Below are 25,199 nucleotides of genomic sequence, written 5' to 3' on the forward strand. Positions count from 1 at the left end.
GCTGGTGGTTTGATCCCTGGCTCCTCCAGACTGCGTTCGAGAGTGTCTAATACATTCGCTCCTAATGAAGACATTAATCTCTAAAAGCAGCTCAGTAATGTATAGTTTTTCTTCTTGAAAGAGGCAGAATATTTTTCTGAAACAGCTGGGTGCTGTGTAGTTATTATGAGCTGTTACTCAGACTGGAATAAAGAGTGTGTTTGGTTTATTTTCAGCTCCAGTGAGTACTTAAAGCAGCGGAACAATATCCCTGGGATCGAGTCAAAGGAAGCTAGTGCCATGTTGACTAGAACAAATGACGAGACCAGGTGCAGCAGTGTGGATCAACAATGTGTTTCTAATCGTCCCGTGGAACAGAGGAAATCACTAGACCAGGCTTCATGTTTTGTATTGTTGAGTTTGCTTTTTTGTGGGATTGACATGGACAAAAATTTTGATGAGGCTTATCCTTCAAAATCAACCTTTTTGTCAAAAAGCGTTGGCAGCACACATCCACACCTACTTGTCAAAGTGATACCACATAGTTTTACAGTTAGGATTTTGATACACAGATGGGAATGCTAATAAACTCACCACGGACATGTTTAATGATCCATCCAGTATCTATACCGCTTATCCTTTGAGGGTTAGCTGGATACAATCCCAGCTGATATTGGACGAGAGGCGGAGAGCACCCTGGACAGGTAACCAGTGTTTCGCAGGGCCAACATTCAGACTCTAGCAACCTTTCACACTCGCATTTGGGCAGTGAAGAATCCAGAGTACCCAGAGAAATCATTAGCTGACACATGGAGAACGTGCAAAAGACCAGGGTCAAAGCAGGAACCTGCTGTGGGGCGACAGTGACTAACACTGCACACCCGTGTTAAATCAATTTTGGAGAACGTGCAAAAGACCAGGGTCAAAGCAGGAACCTGCTGTGGGGCGACAGTGACTAACACTGCACACCCGTGTTAAATCAATTTTGCTTTATTTATGTCTGGAGCATGATAAAACTGAGGACATGCATCTTTAAAAAGGACTCGAAGCCTCTCTACATTGCTCTGCTTGCTCATCTAGCCACACTGTTGGTCTTGTCAGCTCCAGACACATGATAAACCCACTTAGTCCCTGTACAATTTTACAGTAATTCTCCACAAGTGGATTAATTACTACTTTAATTTGTTTTGCTTCCTCATTAGGTTTATTGTTAATGAACTCACATTCGCGCCACTTCCCCTCTGAGAGGAGCAAGGAACTCACATAACAGCAACAGTGTGCACCTTATTTTGGAGCCCGGCGTGATCCGTCAGTGTTGACAGCCCTGTTTCTCTAATTTGATATGAATCATTTATGAAAATGACGGTGTGATCCTGCAGCACAGACACACACAGACACACGGGTGAAGTTGATGCATCTTTATTTCATGCTTCTACTTTTCATAAGAAAGGACAAACTCAGTAGATTTTCATTCCCTTTTCATAATAGAGCATCACCCCTAGTGTTTCCCTGTCTCGCTCTCATATAGTTCCATAGATTTATCTTTCAAAATATAATGCATTATCTACTCTTATGTACAAAGATTCTCTACCATGTTTGACCTTCTCATAGTAAATCATCACATTAAAATGTTAAATGAATTGAATACATTAATGCTATTTATATTAGATACATGTACAATTGGGTTTTGTAATCTGGATACACTGCGAGTGCTGGGAATATCGTTAGTGGAGATATTCGCTCAGTGACTTTTCCCCTTTAAATATCAACACCACAGACACTAGTGTACTCAAAAACAAAAACAAGGTTGCCATGTTGCTATTCAAAATATTAATATTTCCCCCTTGTTTTTTATTTTTTTTATTAATTTTACAGAGCTTGGGTTTTTTAAAATATTAAATATAACTCACAAAACAGTAGTCAAAAGGAAGCAATGAGGATCGAACAAGCAACTATTTCATCTTCATACCTTCAAACCAGCAGCTTCTGGTGTTTGATAAATACTGAACTTTTGAAAAAACGGAAGAATCCTGTCGAAAGCTGTACGTCCACAATGACGATAGAGATAGTGACTTCATGGTTGTTTCAACCCAGCTGGACGTGCACTGTGTTTCAGGGATGTACTGTTAGATGTGGTGAGGTGCTGGGAGCAGTCAAGGACCATGCAGGACTGGGACTTGGCTTGGAAGCGATGGCATGAACTCAACAAACAGGATCCTCTATGCTCCATCAGTACACTTCTCAGTTAATGCCAATATGTGAGGGGTTAAGGTAGGAAAGGAAGTTCTGCAGCATATGGGAAAAGAAGAAACCAAGCTCAGACATTGGGAAATCACCTTAAATTGTGCATAAATCTTTACACTTTTTATAGAGAAATGTTTAGCTACATTTGTGACTCAAATATATAACAGGTTGCAAGGTTTAATATATTTCTAAAACATCAAGTTATTTTGACCTGCAATCAGACATTGTTATCTTATTATCTTATTCTGCAGCTTTATGGGTAAATGATTACATTTCTCACTGTCTATCTTGTCCTCGTCAGTCCCAAAAGGCTCTAAATAGTTTGTATTTCGGTCAGAAATTGTTGCATGGCAACGCACGTTTGGCCAGATATGATTTGCTGAGTTAAATTGAATTGCCAGGGGTCTGTCTCATCTGGACCCTATTACTCTATATCAACAGGGTCCCTGGCAGTGCTGTGGTCACCGCTCACCTCTTTTCACTCCGGAGCTGCTTATTTTAGAAAAGACCGCATTGTTTGAGGTTTTCTTTGATGATGATGTCTGTCACAGCATTGAACACAATCTGGACGTTCTTGGTGTCTGTGGCACAGGTCAAGTGGGAGTAGATCTCTTTCACACCTTTCTTCATGTTCAGTTCCATGAACTGAGACTTGATGTAGTTGCTGGCGTCCTCGTACGTGTTGGGGCCTAAAAGAAATCAAGGAATGTGAGGATGAGAAGAAAAGTCTCGTGGATTTAGTTGCGAAAAGAATAAACAACTGATCTCTACAGGACGAAAGTTAAGAATCGGTACTTGCTTCAACTTATTTTATAAAAGGGGGCCTCAATAAGGCTTTCACTGTCAGCTGTTTTATTCTCAGTATTCCTTATTTGTGACATTTAGTCCCAATCCTTCGTAACCCTAATCTGTTGTTTTGCAAACATGCTGCTATAATCAATGACAAGTGATAGACTCATTTCATGTCTGATTGATCAGTCGGTCTCACCGTCATAGTCGGGGAAGCAGATACTCAGATGGACCTTCTTGATCTTATCTTCGAACAGATCCTTCTTGTTGAGGAAAAGCACGATGGAGGTCAGTGCAAAGAATCTGTGGTTGCAGATGCTGTTGAATAGATGGAGGGACTCGTGCATGCGGTTCTGTAAGGTCACAAAGGAACAGGGTGAGCTCCCAGTTGACGAGACTTGATTAAACATGTCACAATGTGTTTGATGGGGTCCCAAACTCACCACTTCGTCGTCCTCTACGAGCACCATGTCGTATGCACTGAGAGCTCCGCAGAAGATGATGCAGGTCACACCCTCGAAACAATGGATCCACTTCTTTCTCTCTGACCTCTGGCCACCCACATCGAACATCCTGTCCACCACAGAGAGGCACAACACACTCAGTCTCCTGGACGTCACAGCACCGTTAGGTTTTTGCTTGTGTCAGATCTTGTTACTTACCTGAAGTGCAACTCTTTGCAGGCGAACTGTTCCTCGATGATACCAGTGGTTTTGACTCGGGAACGCAGCACATCCTGCTCAGTGGGGAGGTAATCTGATTTGCAGATTCTGTCCAATTCGTTGAGGTAGCTGGTGACGGCAGAACAAACAGTCAATGGGGCTGCAGATATGAGAACCATCTTTAAACACTGAGCTGACCCCCACTAATGCTCCCGCTCCAGTAGTAACCATGGACTCACTAGCCAGCAGAGTCGTTCAGCTGGAACTCAGCAGCTCTGTCGTAGCCGACCTGCACACCACTGTCTTTCCACAGCTTCTTGATGACGTCGGCCAGCTCAGAGGGCATTGTGCCTTCCTCGATGGAGTCTGACAAGTTCTGCAGCTTCTGTGCATCTTCCTGTGGTCGCAGACAAACAGAAATCCATCAGTACAGGCTAAGCTACTTCAAGTAACAGAACAACTTATAGTATGAATATGATTACAGTATGGTTTCATAGCCTAGAACAAGTATATATTTTTATATGGAGACCTGTCCAGAGGTTGAGCCAAAATCAATGCTCAGCATCTCCATGCCTCTGATGATAGCCAGAGCGGACTGCAGGATGTTGCCATAGACGATAGCTCTGAACTCCAGCTGTTCCTCTTTTGTGTAACCACCTTGATGCAGAATCCTGAGCAGAAGAAGGGAAGTGTTTCAGTTAAGCTTTGTCAATTTTTGGTCCATAAATCCTCTACTTGGTTGAGATGGGTGATAATTATTTATAACTACAATCATCTTAACCTGAAAATGCTATGTTTGCATATACATTCATGGAAAAAGTCGAGTTCATACAGTATGGGAACAGCCTTGAACTGGTGCTCACAGTGCCACCCTGTGGTGTGTGTGTGATCAGACTCAGCTCTCAATGCCAGAGTCACTGTACAAAACAAGTGCTGACGAATCAGACTAAGCGGATGTTTGCACTGTTGACCTTTTGTAAAAGTGAAAGGACAGAGATGAGCGAGGCTTTGGCCCGCTGGCTTTATGCCTGACCAATGAGGTTGAATGAACTTAAGCTGCACTCTGGCTCCTCGCCAGCGTCAAGGTGATACAAATGTATTATTAATATTTCATCAGTTATTCTACTACTTACTTCATCTGTTTTACGATGGTGCTTTTTCCTGACTCACCAGCACCTGGAAGAGAAGACAAGTTTAGCGCCAACACCACAACTGCTGTGTTGCTCTCTGACATTTAACTGTGAGCAAATGCCCCTCATTTGAACCATCATAGTTTCTTAAATGTCTGAGAATAAAACTCAATAACATTTAGTTTTACATTTACTGTCTCTGTATAAACTGACTTAGAATGTCAAATGTAACCAACAAGTACAGAATCTGTGCTTGTGAAACACAGAGACAGGAAACACACAGAAAAAACTAGGTCAGTAGATAACAGCCCAGAAAGATGCGGCTGAAGGTTGGACCGAGAATGAGAAGCAGGACATGACAGCGTTGAAGAGGCAGATTAAAATGTGAACATTCATATCTGTGAATAAGCCACAGCTTCTCTGTGAAATCATGATGAACATGAATTTCTCTGGTTCTCAGTTTCATGTGGAGCCGTGTGAAACGCAGAGGACACTAAAGTGGCAAAAGACTCTGCCAACAGGGACAGAAGATCTCCTGCTAATATAACAACGAAACTCTTCTTGAGCGATAAACGTGTGTCTTGTATAAGTGATTAATGTCACATTAGTTACAGTTATATAGACTTTATTTACGCACTTTTGCTGTAACAAATGCCACTGAGCTCCTATCATCTCTGACCTTCTGGCAAATCACACTGAAATAGATGCAGTCAATGCTGACACAATGTCCCATTTTAAAAGGAGCAGCTAATTTTTGGTATTTACCATTGCAGGTCTATGCAGAATGTAGACTGGGGTTTGTTGGTACAATTTAACTGACACAATTGGATGTTCTGGCTCAAGAAAAACTTTCAGGCAGATCAGGCTTTCTGCAGCTCTAACGCTAAGCTAACTGAGGGCAGGAGGAAACGATCACGTCACAAAGCGGAGCAAAGCTGCATCGCGTCCTGCTCACTGGAGCCACATTAAGCTCCATCCAGACTTAGTGCTGAGCATTTAAAGACAGGAAGCCGTCACTCGTTTGGCCTCATCCAACCCTCTCAAGGGGAAGCTGCTGGTTTTCACCTGTTCGCAGCCACTGACAAGTTTGTTTCACTAATTTGCCGTGCATTAGTAAAAGGTGGTGTAGTGACAGTATTAAATAGGTTTGCATCAGATTATAAAGTGACCCTTATCCCCTTCTTTCACTTCCTGCTCAGTCTATAGGCTTTGCAGTGACATTAAATCTGGGCTTTAAAGGGGGGGGGACGTATATCCACATTCATCCTGCAGAGGACACTACAGACCCTGAACATATGCAAGATACAAGGAGTTAATGACACAGTATTGAGCTCTCAGAGTGAATGAAAATACTAAATTAATAAACTAATGAAAACTTGGGATGGTGCAGCATTTGATGACAAAACAATATTGTTTGCATGTAATATGAAAACACTTGAGAAAAATATTATTTGAACCCTCTAAGTTAGTGCAGTGAGAATTATCAAGGTCACCATGTTTCTTGCTGTTGCCCTTGATATCTAATTTCTTAGGATTCAGACTCTTTGTGGATAACTGCCTTTAGTCCTCTGGTTTATTTTCTTGTTGGAGAACTGTTTGTAAAAGCTGGTTATCACACCTGTACATTAGGAGCTATAAGCATTTTAATCAGCTTTGGACTTTTACATCCTCTTCCTTCAGAGGACGGCACAGTGCTCATTTACTGATCTGGTTCGTTTTGTCATATAACTGGTGAAGTTAGTTTCACAAATGAGACTTTGGAAGAATAATGATTAAATAATAATAATTAAATAAGTAACATTTTGTAGTGTTTTATAGCAAATAGTAAATAGTAGTAAATAGTACAATTAAATACTTGATTTACTAAATCTGTCCGTCACCAGTGTAAGAGCACAGACGCCCAAGATTGATTGTTTTTCATTTATCACACTTTCAATTGTTGTTGACTTTCTCCTCCTTTTGTTAATGATGTCTCAAATGTAACTCTTTCATAAAGGCAACAACAACCAAATGGTTTACTGACTCTGAATTCTAAAACTGAATAAGAACGTTTATACTTTATGTGCAAGTTGAGGGATCAACAAGGACCAGGCCAAGTGGATCTGCGCTAAACCAGTTAGCTAATCGGATTGACATATCACCGCTGCTCTGTGATTCATTTAGACCAAAGACTATGATCTTTTAAGCACCAGTGTCCTTCCATTAGAATTGAAAAGTCACTCTTAATTTTAGGAAGTAGCCAAGAAAATAACAAAGTACATCTCGGCACTGCTTTTTCAAACTTAGTATATTCTTCAAATATAAAAAAGATGTGTCCAATGCTTTTATGTTTGCAGCATTTAAGTTCTGCAGGTTTTTAGAAATAACTCATTAAGGTAGAAACCTAACGTGTAGCTGAAGAAGCTCAAGTCTGCAGCATTTGTATTATGCATAAGAAATTTGCATGAAAACCTTTTACTAAAGTTTAGCTTTTACTGCATTTGGCATATAAGACAAATTATCATTTGAATGTTTTATATTGTAATTAAACTTATGTATTCTTCATTAGATCATCATTAGATCTACCTGCAAACTCAAACTCTATTATCTCTCCTTCTGCTGCCCAGACTTGACTCTTATCAAAGCCTTTGGGGGGTTTTCCCCAGTCTTGAATAGTCCTTTCATGTTTCTAATAAACTAATGTGGGGATTTATCCAGAAACTAATCATCCTCCCGGCCTGTTAATCCTCTGAGCACCATATCTTACATCTAACAAGAAGGGAACAGATGTGTCAGAGTGGTTGATAATGACTTCAGATGGCTCATATCCAAGAGTTAACAAATAAAGTCAAAATAAGTTATACATTATTCCATTTCAGTAAATGATCTGCAACATAAACTAGCTGTCATCCTGAAACCTGTTGCTTACACTTAGAGGACTGATGAAATCTGACTGAAACAGTTTGCCTAAAACTAATCCTGCTTCTTTATATTTGATCCTTTAGCTGCACCTGTTGCCTGTTGACGGCCTGCAAACCTGAACCTCCACAGTTTCCACCAGTCACAAATGGAAAGAAAAACAGAGTTTGTAAACTAAAGAATCTTTTTGCCAGTTGATCCTGTATCACTGATCCCTTTGAATCACCTGCTGTTTGGAACTAAAAAAAAACTTATGCAACAAGAGCCAAGAGCACTTACCAAGCAGTAATAGCTTGACCGTTTTAGCGTCCTTATCAGCATCTTCTTGGAGTTGCTTTTCCAATTCCTTGGACTTTTTGTCCTCAGCGCTGGCTCCCGCACCCATTCTTTCTTCCTCCAGAAACTCAAGATCCTCGATGATAGAAATTTTGACGGTTGTCTGTGAGCTGTTGCAGAGAAACTAGATGCAGCACTAATCGTACTGAAAGGTGATTTCCAAGCGGAAGGGGATTGAGAGGGAGGTGCTTGAGCTTTCCTGGCTCCGTCGACCTCTTTCGATTAGATGATCAGAAGGGACCCTCTCAAGGTACAAATCAATTCTACAGCTTCACTGGGCAGGGATCCACAGTTTAAATCCCTCGACTTAAAGCCCTGACTTAGGAGGAGCCTCTTCCTGATTGGCCAGTCAATCCAATTAGTCTTAAAAGGGAAGTAGTGAATGATGTCAAGAAAGCGAGGAAATAAAAACTCACATACTTGTTTGCAGTGAGATTTGTTGATTTTATTATGTAGGTGTGTGAAAGAGAGAAAGATGACATGGTCCATGGTTCTACAGGGAAAACTGCACATGCTGTATTTCCTGTGGTCGTAAGAGCCCAACAACCTGTTGGTGTACGGTCAAGTGGACTGAGACTTCTTAGACCCACAAACACACACACACATCTCTCTATAGTTGTTAAGATACTCATTGACATAATGCATTCCCTAGCCCCCCACCCTAACCTTAACCTAAACCTAATGCTTACCCTAAAACCAAGTCTAAACTCTCAAAAAGGACAAGCAAAAAATGTCCTCACAATGATGGTATTGAACTAAAGTTAGCCCTCATAACTATAGATACGCATGCGCACGCGAACACACACATATGTAATAAGTATGTATTGTGTGGTTGTGGTGAATATTTTGGCCTAACAAGAGTCTGCCTGGGATCAAAGCTTTGTCTATTCACAGACAAACTTTTCTTGTCTTGACCATTTAAAGTGCTTTACAGTACAGTTTTGCCACTCACCCATTGACGAACACACACACATTCACACACTGCATCTTTTTTGCAGCGTTCTCTATCACCACCCACAAACTAGATGCACAGCAGTCAGGGGCAATTTGGGGATCAGCATCTGCCCAAGTCAAGCAGAATAAGGTGATCAAACTGCTGACCTTCTGGTTAGTGGACGACCTGCCTGAGCTGCAGGCGCCCATGTGTGGTGCGGACTTTTGACTTCAGTGTCAGTCACGTGGACAAAGCATGGAGGCAGGCATTAAGGTCTGGTAAACGTCTTACAGTTAAGACGTTTAAGTCCCAGGTGGTGTGGTGCCTGCTAAATAAAGCAACTGTCACTGAGCTGCACTGTCCACTGGGAGCGCAGCAATAACATGACCCAAATATGTTTCTGAAGTTATCTCATATACGTTTGAATAGGATCATCAACATGGCTGAGCCCACATGTTAAACAACAGGAGGTCACCTACAGTAGGTGTGCTGCTGCTGCAGGAGTGGAGCAGTTGATCTGTGAACAAGTCATGATGGGTGGAGGTCAGTGGACTTTGTTATGTTCCCACCCTGCATCTCTGACTTAAAGTGAGATGCTTTATTTGATGTTACCAATTCAGTCAGAAGACAGTCTTGCCATATATTTTGGCCAATGAAATGACGTTCGGCAACATTAATATCCCCCAATAAACTTAAGAAGTTTATTTGATCTGCATTTGCACCGTCCCTTTTGAGAGGGTTTTCACAGGCCTGTGTTGTCGCTTTGTACGTTTGCTTATTTCACAGCAGATGAATGAGAGTCACTGTAAAACTTTAATTTGAGGAAGAAACCACACCCCGAAGCTGTGGGACAACACAGTCATTTACATCACCCCATAAAACTCATAAACAATCTTGTGAAGACAGAGCAGGACTGCTCCACCAAAATTAAATGTGAATATCATAATTGTTATTATTTATGAGAGTTGTATATCAGCTCCATCTGTTCATTACTTTGTCTGTGAGTGTGTTGTGAGGAGGAACAGGTTCAGCAGAACGTCACTGTCCAGACTTTCTGAGATCTAGTTTAGTGACGTCAGGGTCAAAAAGGCTCAGCAGGGAGCAGAAGGACTGACAGACTAATGCCTCAGAAAAGATGTCACATGTAAATGATGGAGAAACACAGATGACAAGAAAGTCAAGAGGTTTGACACCAGCCTCTGATGTCAAATTCAACTTGGCTGACAAGCTGTGCATATCTACTGTATCCATAATCAGTGCATGCCCCCCAAAAAACCTTCTCCTCTCCCCTGCCTCTGCTCACTGCTCCATTTCAGAGTCCAGGATGTAGTGCTAAAGGCAGCAGGGTGCTCCAGGTCTAAATCCCAGGATGCTTCCAAGCAGGCTAATCGCAGCTGCACATCGAGTGATGGCGACCAATCCCATTAGGCGGTGGATGGCGTAGAGTCCCTGTGTCTTTGATCTGTTGACGAGATTAACCACAGAGCCTCAGATCAACCCAGGAGGCAGGGGCTTAACACGTCGTCTTGTTGAGGTGATGGGTGCAACATGGAGCACGGAAACTGAACATGCGCGACTGATTCAATTTTTATTTAGAGGCATACTACTTGATATCAGGGTGTGGAAAGTAGGTCAAGATGCAGCAGTTAACAGCAGCATTTACTTGTTGTTGTATTCACAAATACACAAGAAAGAGCCGATTCTCCTGCTTTAGTTTTGTGCTCTTTGAACATCACCAACCTGAGATGTGATGAAAAAGCAGATCATTAATCAAAGACCTCTGCTACATTAGTTTTAAACCCAATCGTTCCCATCGCAGCCACAAACTGCAACTAACGGTTGTGTTCTACAGATACATGTGAATCCTTATCTTGGTTGAGGATGTGCAGCTCTCTTAATCCTCTTCAGGCTCAATTACAAGAGGTTCCCACCCCCTGATGAGCTCATGTGGTTTAGTCTACCACACGTCCAAAAGTCTGCAAAAATGAATAAGCATTCTCCTACTGATGACGCATGAGGGAAAACCTCGGTGACACCATAGCTATACTACCAGAGCTATCACACACAAGATGTTGTAATACCGGATGATAATCCTGTTACACAAAACACGTTGTGGCTCGTTTAAACAACAAACAATCACCATTTAGTTTGAGAGAACACAGTCTTTATTTGAGGCAAGAAAGGAAGCAGAAACTCTGAGTTGGCACCAAATAGAAATTATGTCTTGAGTCAAAATGTACAATTCACTTGTGTCTGCCTGTTCAGTAAAAGCTATGATCTCCAATCCAATGGCACAATCTCTCAGATTCCACCTTGTAAATAGGAAATCTCTTTCCTTCATGTTTCTGATTTCATCTCTTCATTGTTTTCCTTCCAAGAAAAGATAATGCAAATTAAATGTACATATATAGATGTATCTTTGCCTCTGGAGGAAGCCGTGGATCCAAGGTCAACACATATCGTCCTAAAGTTGAAAAGGGATTAACCGCAGACAGATTAACCTTAGAGGCAAAGGGTGAAAAGAAGTCAGAGGAGACACAAGCTGAATTTATTCATGGATACATTGAATCGGACTTTCCACTCGATCTGTTCACACACAACCAGCAACTGTGTGCATCCTTTCATCGGTGGAGTGAAGATCACCTGTACTGTTCATCTGCCGCTGCTCTGGGAGAAGCTGTTGTCACTCACGCTCCATGGATTCCCCAAAAACTGCTCATGTTTCCTGGTGACCTGCTCGCTGGCATTAGAACGATGTAGCAGTTAATCAAATGATTGGGGATTGATATCTGCCTTCTGTTCAACATCTTCTGTTATTTGATTCCCTGCTAATATAATGGGCGTTCTATGTAGACCCAGTTTGTCCCTCTCATTAGTCTTAGTAGTCATACTAAGCAGGATTACACAGAAACTATTTATAACCATGAAACTTGGTGGAAGGTTGCAGTGTGCATGGGGAAGGGAAGAACCCAACAAATGTCACTGCGGATCTGGATCAGGGGCCAGAGCCAGGAATTTATTTTTCTTTCTTAACATTGTGAGATTTGGGTGTTTTTCAACACTCTCTTTGATCGCTCAGACAAAATATCATGGATCTTGAAGGCTGGGTCGTAATCAAACCCTCCCCCATTGCAGCAGGACTCAAGCCACCTTAAACATTATTTATTTATTAATAAAATGGTTGAGATGCCTTAAAATATATTGTGTGGGTCACAGTGCCTCATTATTATTGTAGGTTTGTATGTGAGTGTCTAATGCTTTAAACACAATATTGAGAATTAGAGGAACAATGTGCTTTTGAAATTTTTCCTGGAAAGTCCATTTTCTGGAGTGAGTAAATGAAATATAATCTAATCATGCTAATCTTAATAGCTTTTTTATTTATAAATTGTATAAGTTATAATTATAATGCTATAAACTATATTTGCACTGAACATATTTACAACATTTCATAGTTGTTTTTTTGTTGTTGTAAACATTAATATCGTCACAATAGGGCTGTCATGCTGTCAGATCTACAGACTGCAGTAAACAGAGTTGTCCTTCAGTCAGTTTAGCTACTTCCCCATGAATACCACAAGAGGGCGCTGGCTACTCTATGAATTCACCTCAGCACTTTCTCAGTAAACATCTGTTTACAGCTGCAACAAGCTGAACAACCATCCAGATAGATTTACATTAAATATTTTTTAAATGATGACAATGCAATAATCAATACTAAATGTAGTGAGCTGTGATGCATTACAGATGACTCAAATCAAAATGATGTATTCATGATAGGGGATTTCTGTTTTCTTTGAACAACATGTCCTAAAATGATATCTCTGTTAATGAATAAATTGTACTCAGCTTTGATGTATCATTTCATGCATGTTTGCAAAGCTTCACTGTTGCATCCGTCTCTTTATTGCATTGGTTATTAAAGCTGTCTGCCATCTGGCAACAGAATAAACGAGAAGATGTGTTGGTATATTTGTTCAGTCAGGCAGCAAATATAGACCTGAGGTGGCACATCAACATGAGAGGAGTGAGATAAAGGAGGAAGGAGGGAGGGTAGTAGGGAGCGGGAAATGAGAGAAGAGGGAAAGAAGAGAGGTATGGAAAAGGAGGAATAAAAAAGAAAAGCAGAGGGTGAAGCAGAGGAAGAGAGAGGAGGGTCAAGCCTTTTCACACACACTGTACCCACATATTGTGACTGCACCTTTGGATCAAGGTGGAAATGATTGTGCACATTCTTTATGTCTCTGGTGACAGTCGTGGGAATTTCATTAAATTTGGCAGAAAGATTTACTTAAACTCAAGGATGAAGGGATTCGATTTTATTGGTTAAAAGTCACTGTGATTTAACGACATATTTATTTAAGATACGTTTTTGGCCTAATCAGCATTCATATGACACAATTCACACGAATGCCCAATAATGAATAAAATCTAATTAAATATTTTACTTAAATTAATTCAGAAAATTTAGTTAAATTAACTCAGAAAATTGAGTTAAATTATCTCAGAAAATTTGGTTAAATTAAATCAAATATTTGAGTTAAATTGATTTAGAAAATTGAGTTAAATAAACAAAAAGTGAGTTAAATTAAATTCAAAATGTAAGTAAAAAGACATAAAGATTCCTTTGATCTTTGACCACTAACACTGCAGGAGTGGAGTTGTTTGTTTACGGGTCAGCATCAAAGGATTCATGGTCCATTTAGGTCCGCGTTGCAGAACATCGTGTTTTAATGGCGTGTAATCAAACTTTGATGCCACGCCACGCCACGGTCACACCGTGTGACGAAAAATCAATCTTTGAATAACTTTGTATCTCCATCTTGTTGTGATGACACTCATCTCAATTTGAAGTTGAGCCAAAATAGCCATTAAAGTGTAAATGTCTAGCATATCTACCTAAGAAACTTATTTGTATGTTATGAAAAGACACATGTCCCTATAGATTTGTGTAGATGTCGGCCAATCGTAGTGCCGGGGCTGCCACTAGTCAGTTACTTTGCCACGCCCATTCCTTAAAATCATCTGAATGTCTGCGGGGGGGGGGGGGGGGGGGGGCTGTTGATACACACATGCAGTTTGAGAGAGATAGAACCATGAACACCGAAGTTACAGCAATTTCGCCCTAAAAAAGCCCCAAAATGGAAATGCAAGTCCTTTGAAATACAATAAGGCCTCCCACCACTCGGTACTCGGGCCGTAATGAGAAAACAACAGCAACATCAGTTCTTTCAAACACATTTATGTTAGTGTAATTATAGATCTCTGTCTTTTAAAAGTGAGAACTAAATATGTGTGATAAAGAAAGGTCAGTGTTTGATTGACAGCTGATCTCTGTGCAGAGCAGACACCTCACCACGATGAACTTTGATCAACAAACATGGAGACAAAAGAAATTAAAGATTTAAACACAGAATATAAATCACTGCTTTTAATGACTCAAGTCTATTTGAGTTTACAGAACTCAGCTGTGGCTCCAACCCAATAAACCATAACTCCAGCATAGAGAGGCTGAGTGAATGTGGTCTGGACTCTGTGGAGGAGAGTCATGGTGTCAGAGACGCTGTAGAAGGACAGAACACCTGCACTGTGATCCAGGTACACTCCTACTCTGGAGGACCAAGGACCTGACACTGGAGTCCTGATGCTGTTGTAATAAAAGCAATAACTGTCCCCGTAACAAAATAATGACCAAGATTTATCATTGAATCCAAATAAACATTCATCTGAGTCTCCTGCTCTGCTGATATTCTTGTATGTGACTGCTACATAAACTCCTGTCCCCCCCACCTCCACCTCCCAGTAACAACGTCCAGTCAGACTCTCTCTACTGAGGACCTGCGGCCTATCAGTGAATCTGTCTGGGTGATTAGAATAAGACCGTTTTTTACTCATACATGTTACTTTTCTGTTTCCCTTAGATAATAACATCTCTTTGTGTACTGTGTTTGGATCCAGTGTGATTTCCTGTGAATATTTTAAGAAGTCAGCTCTGGTCTTTGGCTCTCGCAGTAAAACATCCACTTGAGACACAATCTGTAAAATCTCTGTTTCTGTCTCACTCAGAATGTCCTGTAGTCGACCTCTGACCTGTGACACAGCTGCTGTCACGTCCTGGAAGTTCCTCAGAGGACAGATCCTGATGCTGGATGAGTGTATCGATTCACTGAGTAATGGCCGTGAGGGGTAGTTGTGTAGAAGCTGGTTGCGATCCTCTGTGTCTGAGAGCTGCTTCAGTTCATGGTCTTTCCTCTTCAGCTCAGTGATCTCCTGCTCCAGTCTCTCCTGAAGCTCTCTGACTCGACTCACTTCAGTTTCCTGCTGGGATCTGATCTGCTGCTCCACATCAGAGCTTCTTTTCTCCAGCAGACGGATCAGCTCAGTGAAGATCTCCTCACTGTCCTCCACGGCTTTATCAGCAGAGCCATTGAGGGCCTCCTCCTCCTGTGGAAGCAGCTTCACATCTTTCTCTGTTTCCTGGACTCTCTGCTGGATTTTTTGTCTCCTCAGCCCGAGCTCTCTCTGCCTCTCAGTCCTTTCTGCTGCAGCTGACACTGTGTCGTGGTCTTTATGTTCATCCACAGAGCAGAGATAACAGATACACTGCTGATCAGTGCGGCAGAACATTGTCATCACCACTTTGTGAAGAGAGCAGATGTTCTCCTGGAGCTTCTCCGAGGGCTCCACCAGCTTGTGCTTCTTCAATGGAGCTGACTGAAGATGAGGCTGGAGGTGTTTTTCACAATAAGAGGCCAAACAATCCAAACAGGACTTGAGAGCTTTCAGTTTTCTCCCAGTGCAGACATCACAGACCACATCTTCAGGTAAAGCATAGCAGTGATCAGCAGGAGCAGCTTGGAGTCCAGTCTGCTTCAGCTCCTCCAGTGAATCAGCTAACATGGTGTTCTTCTCCAGGACAGGCCTCGGTGTGAAGGTCTGTCTCTCTCCTCCTCTTTGTCCCAGTGGGTGTTAATACAGCTCTTTCAGTAGCTTTTCTCTCTTCAGATCGTATACATCTTTCATCTTTACATCTAAGACATCAAAGGATTCTAACATCACTGTCACTGTGACATTAAAGCAAACTGGCAACAAATAATTATTTGCTTAATGAATCCTTTGAAGTGTTCTTTTATATAAACAGTTCATTTGAGCTGTATATTGTAAAGCAGCCAAGAGCAGTTTCTCAAAGTTTAAAACATGTCACCTTCTGTAGCCAGCAGGTGGCGCTGTAATGATGAGTCAATATTGATATGGATCTGATCAGGGCGGGACTGTGAATGTGTGAATGAGGTTTGAGGCTGAAAGAACAATGCACAGAGGAGTTATAATAAATCCCTCTTTTTTGGCGAATCATCAAAATGTCATGCCATGCCACGGTTACACCGTGTGATGAAATCATGTATACTGAGGTAGTTTATATCTCCATCTTGTTGAGATGACATTAACAGAACATAAGGTTGATCTAATGATAGCCCAAGGACAAGTTCATCAGACTTATTTGTTTGTCATGAAAAGACAAATCGATTTTTGTACATGTCGGCCAATCTTAGTGCCGGGGCTCACTTCACTTTGGGAGGCACTAGTCAGTTAATTTGTCACGCCCATTCCTTAATTAAAACCATTTAAATATCTTCAGGGGGGGTTGTTGTTCCACAAATGTATTTTGAGGGAGACTGAAGCATGAACACCGAAGTTACAGCAATTTCGTGTTTAACAGAGAATTGATGAACTTCGACGCCACGCCACTAATATGGTGTTTGACAAAAAAATCCCAGTAATCTTATGCCATTATCAATGTCTTCAGACACTTTTGACACAGTTTAACATGGCTGCAGTCAGTGATGAGGAGGAATACTTCCAAGTGTAAGATGTTCCAAAATCAAGACATTACCTGTTGCCACCAGGGTCGTGTGATTTTAATTTATAATTTCTGTGTAGATGTCATCAGGCCGGGACTCTTGTCTTACATGTCTAGTTTGGACTCGATTGCACCTTGTATGTCTGAGATACAGAACATCGTGTTTTGATGGCGTGTTATCAAACTTTGACGCCATGCCACGATCACACTGTGTGACGAAAACTCGAAATTCGAGGAAGTATATATCTCCATCTTGTTGTGATGACACTCATGTCCATATGAAGTTGATCTGATGAAAAATTTTAAAAAAAACGGCCAAAATGGCCACCAAATCTAAAATGGCGGGCTTCCTGTAAGGTTTTTCCCATTGCACCTCTAGACTTTTTTTTTGTCTATAGTCATGATTCACCTGGGCTACGATTTTTGTGAAGATCGGTGAAAGCTAACTGAGGGGCTTTTCCTTAGATGGCGCTGTTGAGCCATTTTGCCATGCCCATTTAAAATTACTCCAGAATACAATTACTTTTTAGAGTTTTGAATTTCCTCCAAATTTTGGTAAGAATTTGAGCGGCTAGGCCCTGAGAAATACAAATCCTTCAAAATACAATAGTGCCTCCCACCGTCGGTGCTCACTCCAAATAAGAAACAGTCTTTATAGGAGATATTGAATTAATAAACAATTAAGATATCATTTTCTAAAAACTACATTAAAGTGTGTTATGGACCACTTACGATTGTAAAATATTTAATAAAGCGATATTATTATTGTTTAATTTTTTATTTTCACTACTGCTGCAACTTTTCTCCTCTCTTATTTCCCACAGATTTGTGGTTGTCATGGCAACAGCAAAACTGCGCTGCTGCTGCTGTGTGTCCTTCTCTTTCTCCCGTCGTGTGTTTTCTACCCTGCGTGTGTTTTTTTCGCATGTGTGTGTGTGTGCGCGCTGCAGGGGGGAAGCCGAGCCTCTCCAGCATCACCCCGCCCACCCCCCCTCCCCTCCCTCAGCCTCCATCAGTGATACAGCTCAGGCTCTGAAGTCTTTGGGAAGGGGCGGGGCTTGTTTCTCTGCAGAGGGATGCTCCACAGCACCACGCTGGACCAAACAGTCTGGAAATCCCTGCTCAGAGGCACGTAGCACACACACACACACACACACAGACACACACACACACACACACACACACACACACACACACACACACACACACACACACACACACACACACACACACGCACTGCATTTACGCTGACTGCAATCAAACCCCCTCAAGCTCCCATCATCTGTGTTGCATCCTTCCTCTCATTTCTGTCGTCTATCGTCTTTTTCTCCTCCCCTCAGAAGCTCTCTACTCTGCAGCTCTGACTCACTCCACTCTCCTTTTCCCATCCGAGCCACACTGACCCACACAGCCTGGGATCATGTCCTCCAACCTGCCCTCTGGGACGACAGCCGGGACCACCGGGGCGAAGAGCAAGCCCCTCTCCCCCTTCAGGAAGCGAGGCAGCCTGCAGTACACAGCCAGCACAGGTTAGTGGAGCGAGTCTGGGGCTGCACAGCCAGGCTGGCTGGATTGTGAGCTCTGCTTGTAAATCTCTGGAATGTGCATCTTTGAAAGAAATGTGACTTCTTGAGCCTCTCATATCTTGAGTAGTCGTGAGTAGTGAAGACACAAGGTGCATCACATTTTGTCTGCGAGGAGTTTGGGGAAATGCAGACCTGTTGCTCAGGGAGCGGAGGATGCTCTGTGCTGCTTTGTGATCCTGCAGGTTCATGTCGATGTGCCGGCTTCTGGCTTTTCATTTCATCCTCTATTTTTACACTTTGGTATTTGAAAATACACACATTGTCTCTCATTAGCCAGATTCTATATGTTTTCATGCTGCTGAAATGTTGCAAAACTCATATTTTTACAGTTTTCATGTTTTTAAGTGGAGGATTACAGCTCTTCTATGAGATAGTCAGTTAATGTTATGATTGGGTTGTTCACACGGCCACAGTATATGTGGCCTGGGCAGAATATGTAGGTTGGTACCTCAGGACTTGATCCCCTGAAGAATGAAAGGATTAGCCTCCACTCTGATGTATGCTAACACTGATCAGCCTTTCATCAAGGCTACAATGAATGTAGACAGACCATAGCACAAAACACAAGCTGTCGAAATACACTTCCCTCTGTTTGTTCCCTGCCATCTCACATTTACCCTGAAACGTGGAAAGGCTCATTTAGTTTATGTTAATATCAAAGAAATAGTGATATGTTTATGCTGCAGTACAATCTTCACGTCATGTTCTTGGTTAAAATGCTATCTCTCATTTATGTCATATTTAGTCTTATGTATCATTCATGATGAGAAATTTAAAACTGTCCCTTTTTTCTTCCAAGATTTTTAAATTGTTTCTATCATCTCCTCATTTATAGATTTTTAGAATATTAGATTTACATAATGCATGCATAAAATGATCCACGCAGAATACACTGCATCTTCAAAAGCTCTGCTGCTGCCAGGTCATGCTACCACCAGGGACACATCGGTGACATACGGTAATTGCAAAGATACAGTCACAGATTGATTTTTCAATCCCAACACAAGCCACCGCAGCTGGACGTCTGAGTGATTCTCCAACCCGCTCACTCTGTAATTACCCTCATTTACAGCTCAGAGCTGACAGTGGCTCTTACACAAATTGCTCTGGAACCTCCGACTGGAATTAAAAATAATTAGTTCCAGCTTTTATATTTATATTCTTGAAGATAAAAAAGAAAAACATGATGCTGTGCACAGATTCTCCTCTGGTGCCTCAAGTATTTGATAAAAAAAATGTCCCCATTTTGGGACTAAAAGAAGACCTCTTTTCTTCTTATCAAAACAAAATTCACATTTTATGCTGTTAAAGCATCCAGGGAAACATCCGAGTAAGCAAAGATGACATTTATGTGACACATCATCTTTTTCTTTTTTTAAATGGCACTCTAGCTTGGGGCAGATTGTACAGTACACTATGTTAATGTGTGTGAATAGTAATAAATGCAGTGAAAAAAGGCTGCAGATATGTGAACATTTTAGCTATTGAGATGATTGAATTATTAGCTGTTTGAATAATTGCCAGTATCATGTAGTATCATGTCTTTAAATGCTTGATGCATCTTTATTGAAGTGATTGATTTTCCTGTCTTTGCGGAAGCCGCTCATAAATTATGCACAATCTCATGTCACTCATGTTCAATGATTCTCTGAACTGACGGAGCTTCGGTTCTCTGGATTTTCTCAATAAGAATCCTGAACTTTCTAATCTGATGAGCTTTCTGTCGATCAATCAATCAGCACAGCAGAGAGGAATAGATGTGACGGGCAGCAGCACTGTCTAATCAACACTTAATGAGTTTCGGTCACTCACAGCTTGGCTTTCCTCAAAGTTTACAGACCCCACGTACACATGACATACTGCTCCTCATCTATCAGTCTGCTCTCTTACAGTGTGAGGAGCTGAGGCATCCTGGCGTTGTCCATATTTAGCACGTTGTTGCAGGGAGTGTGGAGTGAACTCGGCGGAGGACGGCCGTGGGTGAATCACTGCTGCGCCTGTGAAAAAGATAGTTCTGAGATTAGAGCACCACCCACTCAGCAGTTAGCCTATTCTGCTTTGTGCGTGGAATCACTTCAATAAGGTCAAATGAGAAGAACTTCATGTCGCAGGAGCTGATTATTTACTGATAAAGAGTCATGAACAGGCCTCATTATATTGAGTGACTGCACAAACACACTCTCTCCTGGGAAACATTACGAGAGCAGGTTTTAAACTGATTTGCAAATGGATGTGCAGAAATATAACAGATTAAAAACATGAGATTATAAATACTCACACATGCACATCAAAATACAGGTTACAAGAAATGTTTTTAGATAAACATATATCTTTGCAGTAATTAGTAAATTCAGCAGTGTGAAGTTAGTAAAGAAAGTAAAGAAATCAAAGAAAGACAATTAGTGTTAATTCTAGTGATTCTTTTTGCAATTTTGACCTCTGCGACTTATTCCGAGACCTGTTTTAAACATTACATTGACATATTATACCTTTCTGTAATCCTTAAGATGTTTTCTAACCACACAATAAAGAATGTTTCACTAAAATACAGTTTTTAGTGTTCTTTATGGCAAAAAAGAGAGAATTCTTCCTGAATTTGATAATCTCGGACACTTATATTAGGTTTTTAAAAAAGCCTACATCATCTTTCTTTATGCATTCCGAGCTCAATATTACCAATTTTTTAAAAAGCATTGTGAAAAAAGAACAGAAAGCGGAGCAAAATCTATAGTATTAATATTATTATTAATTGCAATGTCACTAATTCACACTGACAAATAAAAGTCATATTTTTTTCATAAAGAACACTAGCTTAAATAAAGAATCTATAAGACGTATTTAAAATATTCTTTTAAAACGTGTATGACATTTTTTTTAAATCTATTAAAAATTCAATCAACAGCAAGCAAAAATATTAAGAACAGGGAACAAACAGTCCTCATGTCTGGTGAAACCAACAACTGCGGACCACAGGACAGACCCTTCTGTGCTTTTTTGATCATCTCTGTCCTAGAGAGCTAAATTCTTATTAGCTAGTTAACTAGCCAGACTTATTTACCATTAACTACTGTCTGACAACTGCAGATCATAAGTAAAATCTATTTAGTATAGGAAGTCCCTAAATGCGTATCTCCTCCATTTAGAGAACTTAAAGGACTGTCCCAGAAATCAATTGTCGACTAGACTAGAAAATGTTTGAAATAAAAACTCAATGCATATTTTGTTGCTTGAATAAATCACAAACATAATTTAATAACAATATGTAAAATTATGGCAGATTTATACCATTAACATTAATATTGTCAGAATCTTATGTCATTGACCTTTTCCTGCAATTCCAAGGGGAGCTTCTGATTGGCATTAGCCCCGCCCCTGTTGGTGGCATCACCCCCATGTAGTCATGTGATTTCAGCACATGATGTCCATGCTAACCTATTGCATGAGAGAAAGCACTGGAACAAACAGGAAAAGCACTGGAAAAGTAAAAAAGGACTCAAAAAGGCTAAACTGAAAAAGCATAGAAAACACAGAGAACTTACGAGTGAAGGCAAGCGGGTGAGGATGTAAGGCGGCCATGACAAAGAAAAGGGGAAGCACAGAGACTTATATACAGGCCTGGTCTTTACAACAGGTAGAGGATTGGAGACCTGGAGCTGACCCTCAAAAACAACACACAAGTATAGAGACGCACACTTTCTTGCCCTCAAACACAATTGTATCACTCACACCTTGGTTTAAGTGGCTCAGGGGGTTGGAGTCATCCACTTTCCAGAAAGTTGGTGGTTTGATCGATCCCCAACACTTCCTGTCCACATGCCAGTCTCCTTGGGCAAGATACAGAACTCCAAATTGCCAGATGAATGTGTGTGTTAATGAGTAAATGTGGGTTGTAGTGTTAGATGTTGTGAATTGTTGATAAGAATGGAAAATGGTTGTATAAATACACTTATCAGGATAAGAGCATTACTATTGATATTTTCATGCATAAGTGGTATTTTAATTGAGGTATAGATATTTATATTGTTTATTTTTGCTATAGCGTAACTTAGTAATGCTGAATTTTCTTATTTGATCATATGTTTTTTAATGTAAAGTCTGAAAGAAAATGAGGGAAAGAAAATCTAAATAATCTCCCTCTATAGTGTTGTGGAGAGCAGGAGAAGAAGTAGAAAAAGTTTAGTTTCCACTTCTGCAGGAAAAGCAAAGCTCAACAACATAAAACACTAAAAACACCATGATTTGCTGTGATCAGATGATTTTCTGATTGAGAATGTCCATTCGTTCAGTCCAGTCACTTGATGATGGAGCTTTGAACACACCGTAACTCACCCACATCTTCTTCACGCTTCCTACGTTTGTGTCACATCCTGTCATTGTTCCATGCCCACACAGCGATACAATGTCAGGGCCTTTTCCGTGACTAAATACAGTAATCACATGAGAAGAACCTTGAAGGTTAAACGTTAAGCCCCGTCACTCCCCTACTGTGATGAAATCAATACAAGGAAAAGCTGGAATTGGTGATTAGCGATTGACTCCGACCCCAACACACCTTCATGTGATAACCCTGCAGTCGACAGTCTGTCTCTGTGACTCACATAAACATCTGGCTTGTCAGTGGTCTCCTGGACTTTAGCCCTGGGTGGGCCAGCTCTTTGTTGTGTCAGGGCTCATACTTCATGCTGTGCTGATGCAGTAGATCTACTGAAGACAAGTCTGATGCCAGCAGTTGTCTGCATCGTCCTGTGAAGATCCAGAGTCTTGTTTGAAAGGTACAGTGTGTGCTGCTTGAAATCAATTTTCCTACCTTATACAGCTACATATATAGTTACAGAGTTATCCTAGTAGAATTATGAATTTGTGGTGTTAATCAACCATTACATTTTCCTTCATGAAAATTTTAAATCAGCCTCCATGAGTGCTCATAGGAGGAGTTTTACTTGTTTTCAAAAAGATGAGTACAGACTTATATCTGCTTTCAACTACAACATAATGTGTCAGTGTGTGATGTAGCTTTTGACCAGCAGAGGGAGCCTGGTCTGAATAAACGCAGCCACACTGATGAATCAATGGGCCTCAGTGTTGTTTGTTAGTTTCCTCTTGAGGCCTGAACAAGTCGATTACTCCTCTTGAAAGCAATTTTGGCTTAAGTGCCTCAACAATCACAGAACAATTTAACCTTGAGAGGCAGACGTGTAATTTAATTGTGGCTGAATCACATGTGATCAAAACATACTTTAAATCCTTTCTGCTTTACTGTCTGTAGCCTGCATATGTGTGTGTGTGTGTGTGTGTGTGTGTGTATGTGTGTGTGTGTGTGTGTGTGTGTGTGTGTGTGTGTGTGTGTGTGTGTGTGTGTGTGTGTGTGTGTGTGTGTGCGCTTGTCTTTCTATAGTCTTTTTATAGTCTATAGAAATCCAATTTTGGTTCAAACCCATCATTGTGAGGACATTTTGAGCGGTCATTAGATTGAGGGTTAAGACCGGATTGTGTGTGTGTGTGTGTGTGTGTGTGTGTGTGTGTGTGTGTGTGTGTGTGTGTGTGTGTGTGTGTGTGTGTGTGTGTGTGTGTACAGGTATTAATCATGTTGTGGGGACTAAAATCTGTTTACACAGTCACATGGGGACTAATGGGGACCAAAAGCAAATCCCATGATGTAAATCATTCCATTTTTAAGGTAAATATATGATTTTAGGTGAGTTTTAAGTTAAAGATAGGATAAGGGTTGGGATTATGGTTGAGGCTGTACGGTAAGTTTAAAGTTAGGCTTTGGCACGAGTTGATCATGATTGGGGATAAGGTTTTGGTTGTCCACAATGAAGGGACGAATATTGCCAGCAAAATTTGAAAAGTGTAAGAAAACAATGCAAAGCACAAGAGATTCAGTGTCAGGAAGAGAAGGTATATACTTTTCATTCAGCTTTGAGTTCCATGTTAACTTGAGTTGAACTGTGTTATTGAGCAAGAGCAGATAAGAATCTCACTGTTCATACAAGCTTATTGGTTAAACTTTACAAACAAATTTTACTCTTTGTTGTAAATGATAAGAAATAAGCTTTAGCAAACAACAGTTTCAATCAGCACTGTTTCAGGTTTTCACTTTCTGAAAATCTCATTTAAACACTCTGTTTTTCAAAAACTTGTTGACTGATTTAAATGTCAGGAGCCTTGTTCGGTAGACAAGTCGGATTGTTGTCTTCTTTTCTTGCTCTGCTGTGACTAATTCTCCAAGTATTCTGACACAAATCTCTGATACATTCACCTTTTTCATGTTCTTTTACAGTCAGTGTGTGCAACCCCGAGCTAATTTACATTCACTGCAGAAGAGATAATAAAAAGAGAGATATGACTGCAGAGAAACTCACACGCTGTGGATTTTGATTCTGTCATGAAATTGCATCTGTTCCCTGAGTTATTTATGTGTTGCCTCATCGAGAGTACACACACCTCTGTGTTTGTGGCATTGGAAAAGCATGTTGCAGAAATTGCATGCTGCATTTCATAATGGGGACACTGTGCTGCCCCTTTAATTTCACTCATGTGAGAGGAGAAGGAGGCATGCTCTCATTTATTAGACGGTCATCTCCCTCAAACTGCAACTATTCAGCTGGTGAAGAAAGGACCATGACATCTCCAGGGTTACAGCTGAGGCAGCACCATCCTATTCACACACACACTCACACACACACACAGACAAACACACACACACATGATACAAACATCCTGAACACATGGTCCCCTCAGCAAAACACAGCACTGATGATGATGTGGTGAAGAGAGGGG

The 25,199-nt window shown here is 40.9% G+C and overlaps 1 protein-coding gene across 1 annotated transcript; it reads right to left on the minus strand.

Moving 5' to 3' along the window:
* Positions 1-2,721: 2,721 nt before the first annotated feature.
* Positions 2,722-8,087, minus strand: gnat2 (guanine nucleotide binding protein (G protein), alpha transducing activity polypeptide 2). Its single transcript, XM_061075088.1, has 8 exons — positions 7,982-8,087; positions 4,808-4,850; positions 4,204-4,345; positions 3,914-4,071; positions 3,675-3,803; positions 3,456-3,585; positions 3,212-3,365; positions 2,722-2,912 (listed from the first exon to the last, which is right to left on the minus strand). The coding sequence occupies exons 1-8, from the start codon at positions 8,085-8,087 to the stop codon at positions 2,722-2,724; spliced, it is 1,053 nt and encodes a 350-aa protein (XP_060931071.1).
* Positions 8,088-25,199: the final 17,112 nt, after the last annotated feature.

Source organism: Limanda limanda, chromosome 7, assembly GCF_963576545.1.
Source record: "Limanda limanda chromosome 7, fLimLim1.1, whole genome shotgun sequence".
Lineage (NCBI taxonomy): Eukaryota > Metazoa > Chordata > Actinopteri > Pleuronectiformes > Pleuronectidae > Limanda > Limanda limanda.

Excerpts from the sequence above, each read along its gene's own strand:
- gnat2 (XM_061075088.1), bottom strand. The coding sequence starts at position 8,087 with ATGGGTGCGGGAGCCAGCGCTGAGGACAAAAAGTCCAAGGAATTGGAA. Across the intron at positions 4,072-4,203 it reads TTGGCTCAACCTCTGGACAG|GAAGATGCACAGAAGCTGCA; the intron begins GTCTCCATATAA and ends CTGCGACCACAG. Across the intron at positions 2,913-3,211 it reads CTGCTTCCCCGACTATGACG|GCCCCAACACGTACGAGGAC; the intron begins GTGAGACCGACT and ends GATTTCTTTTAG.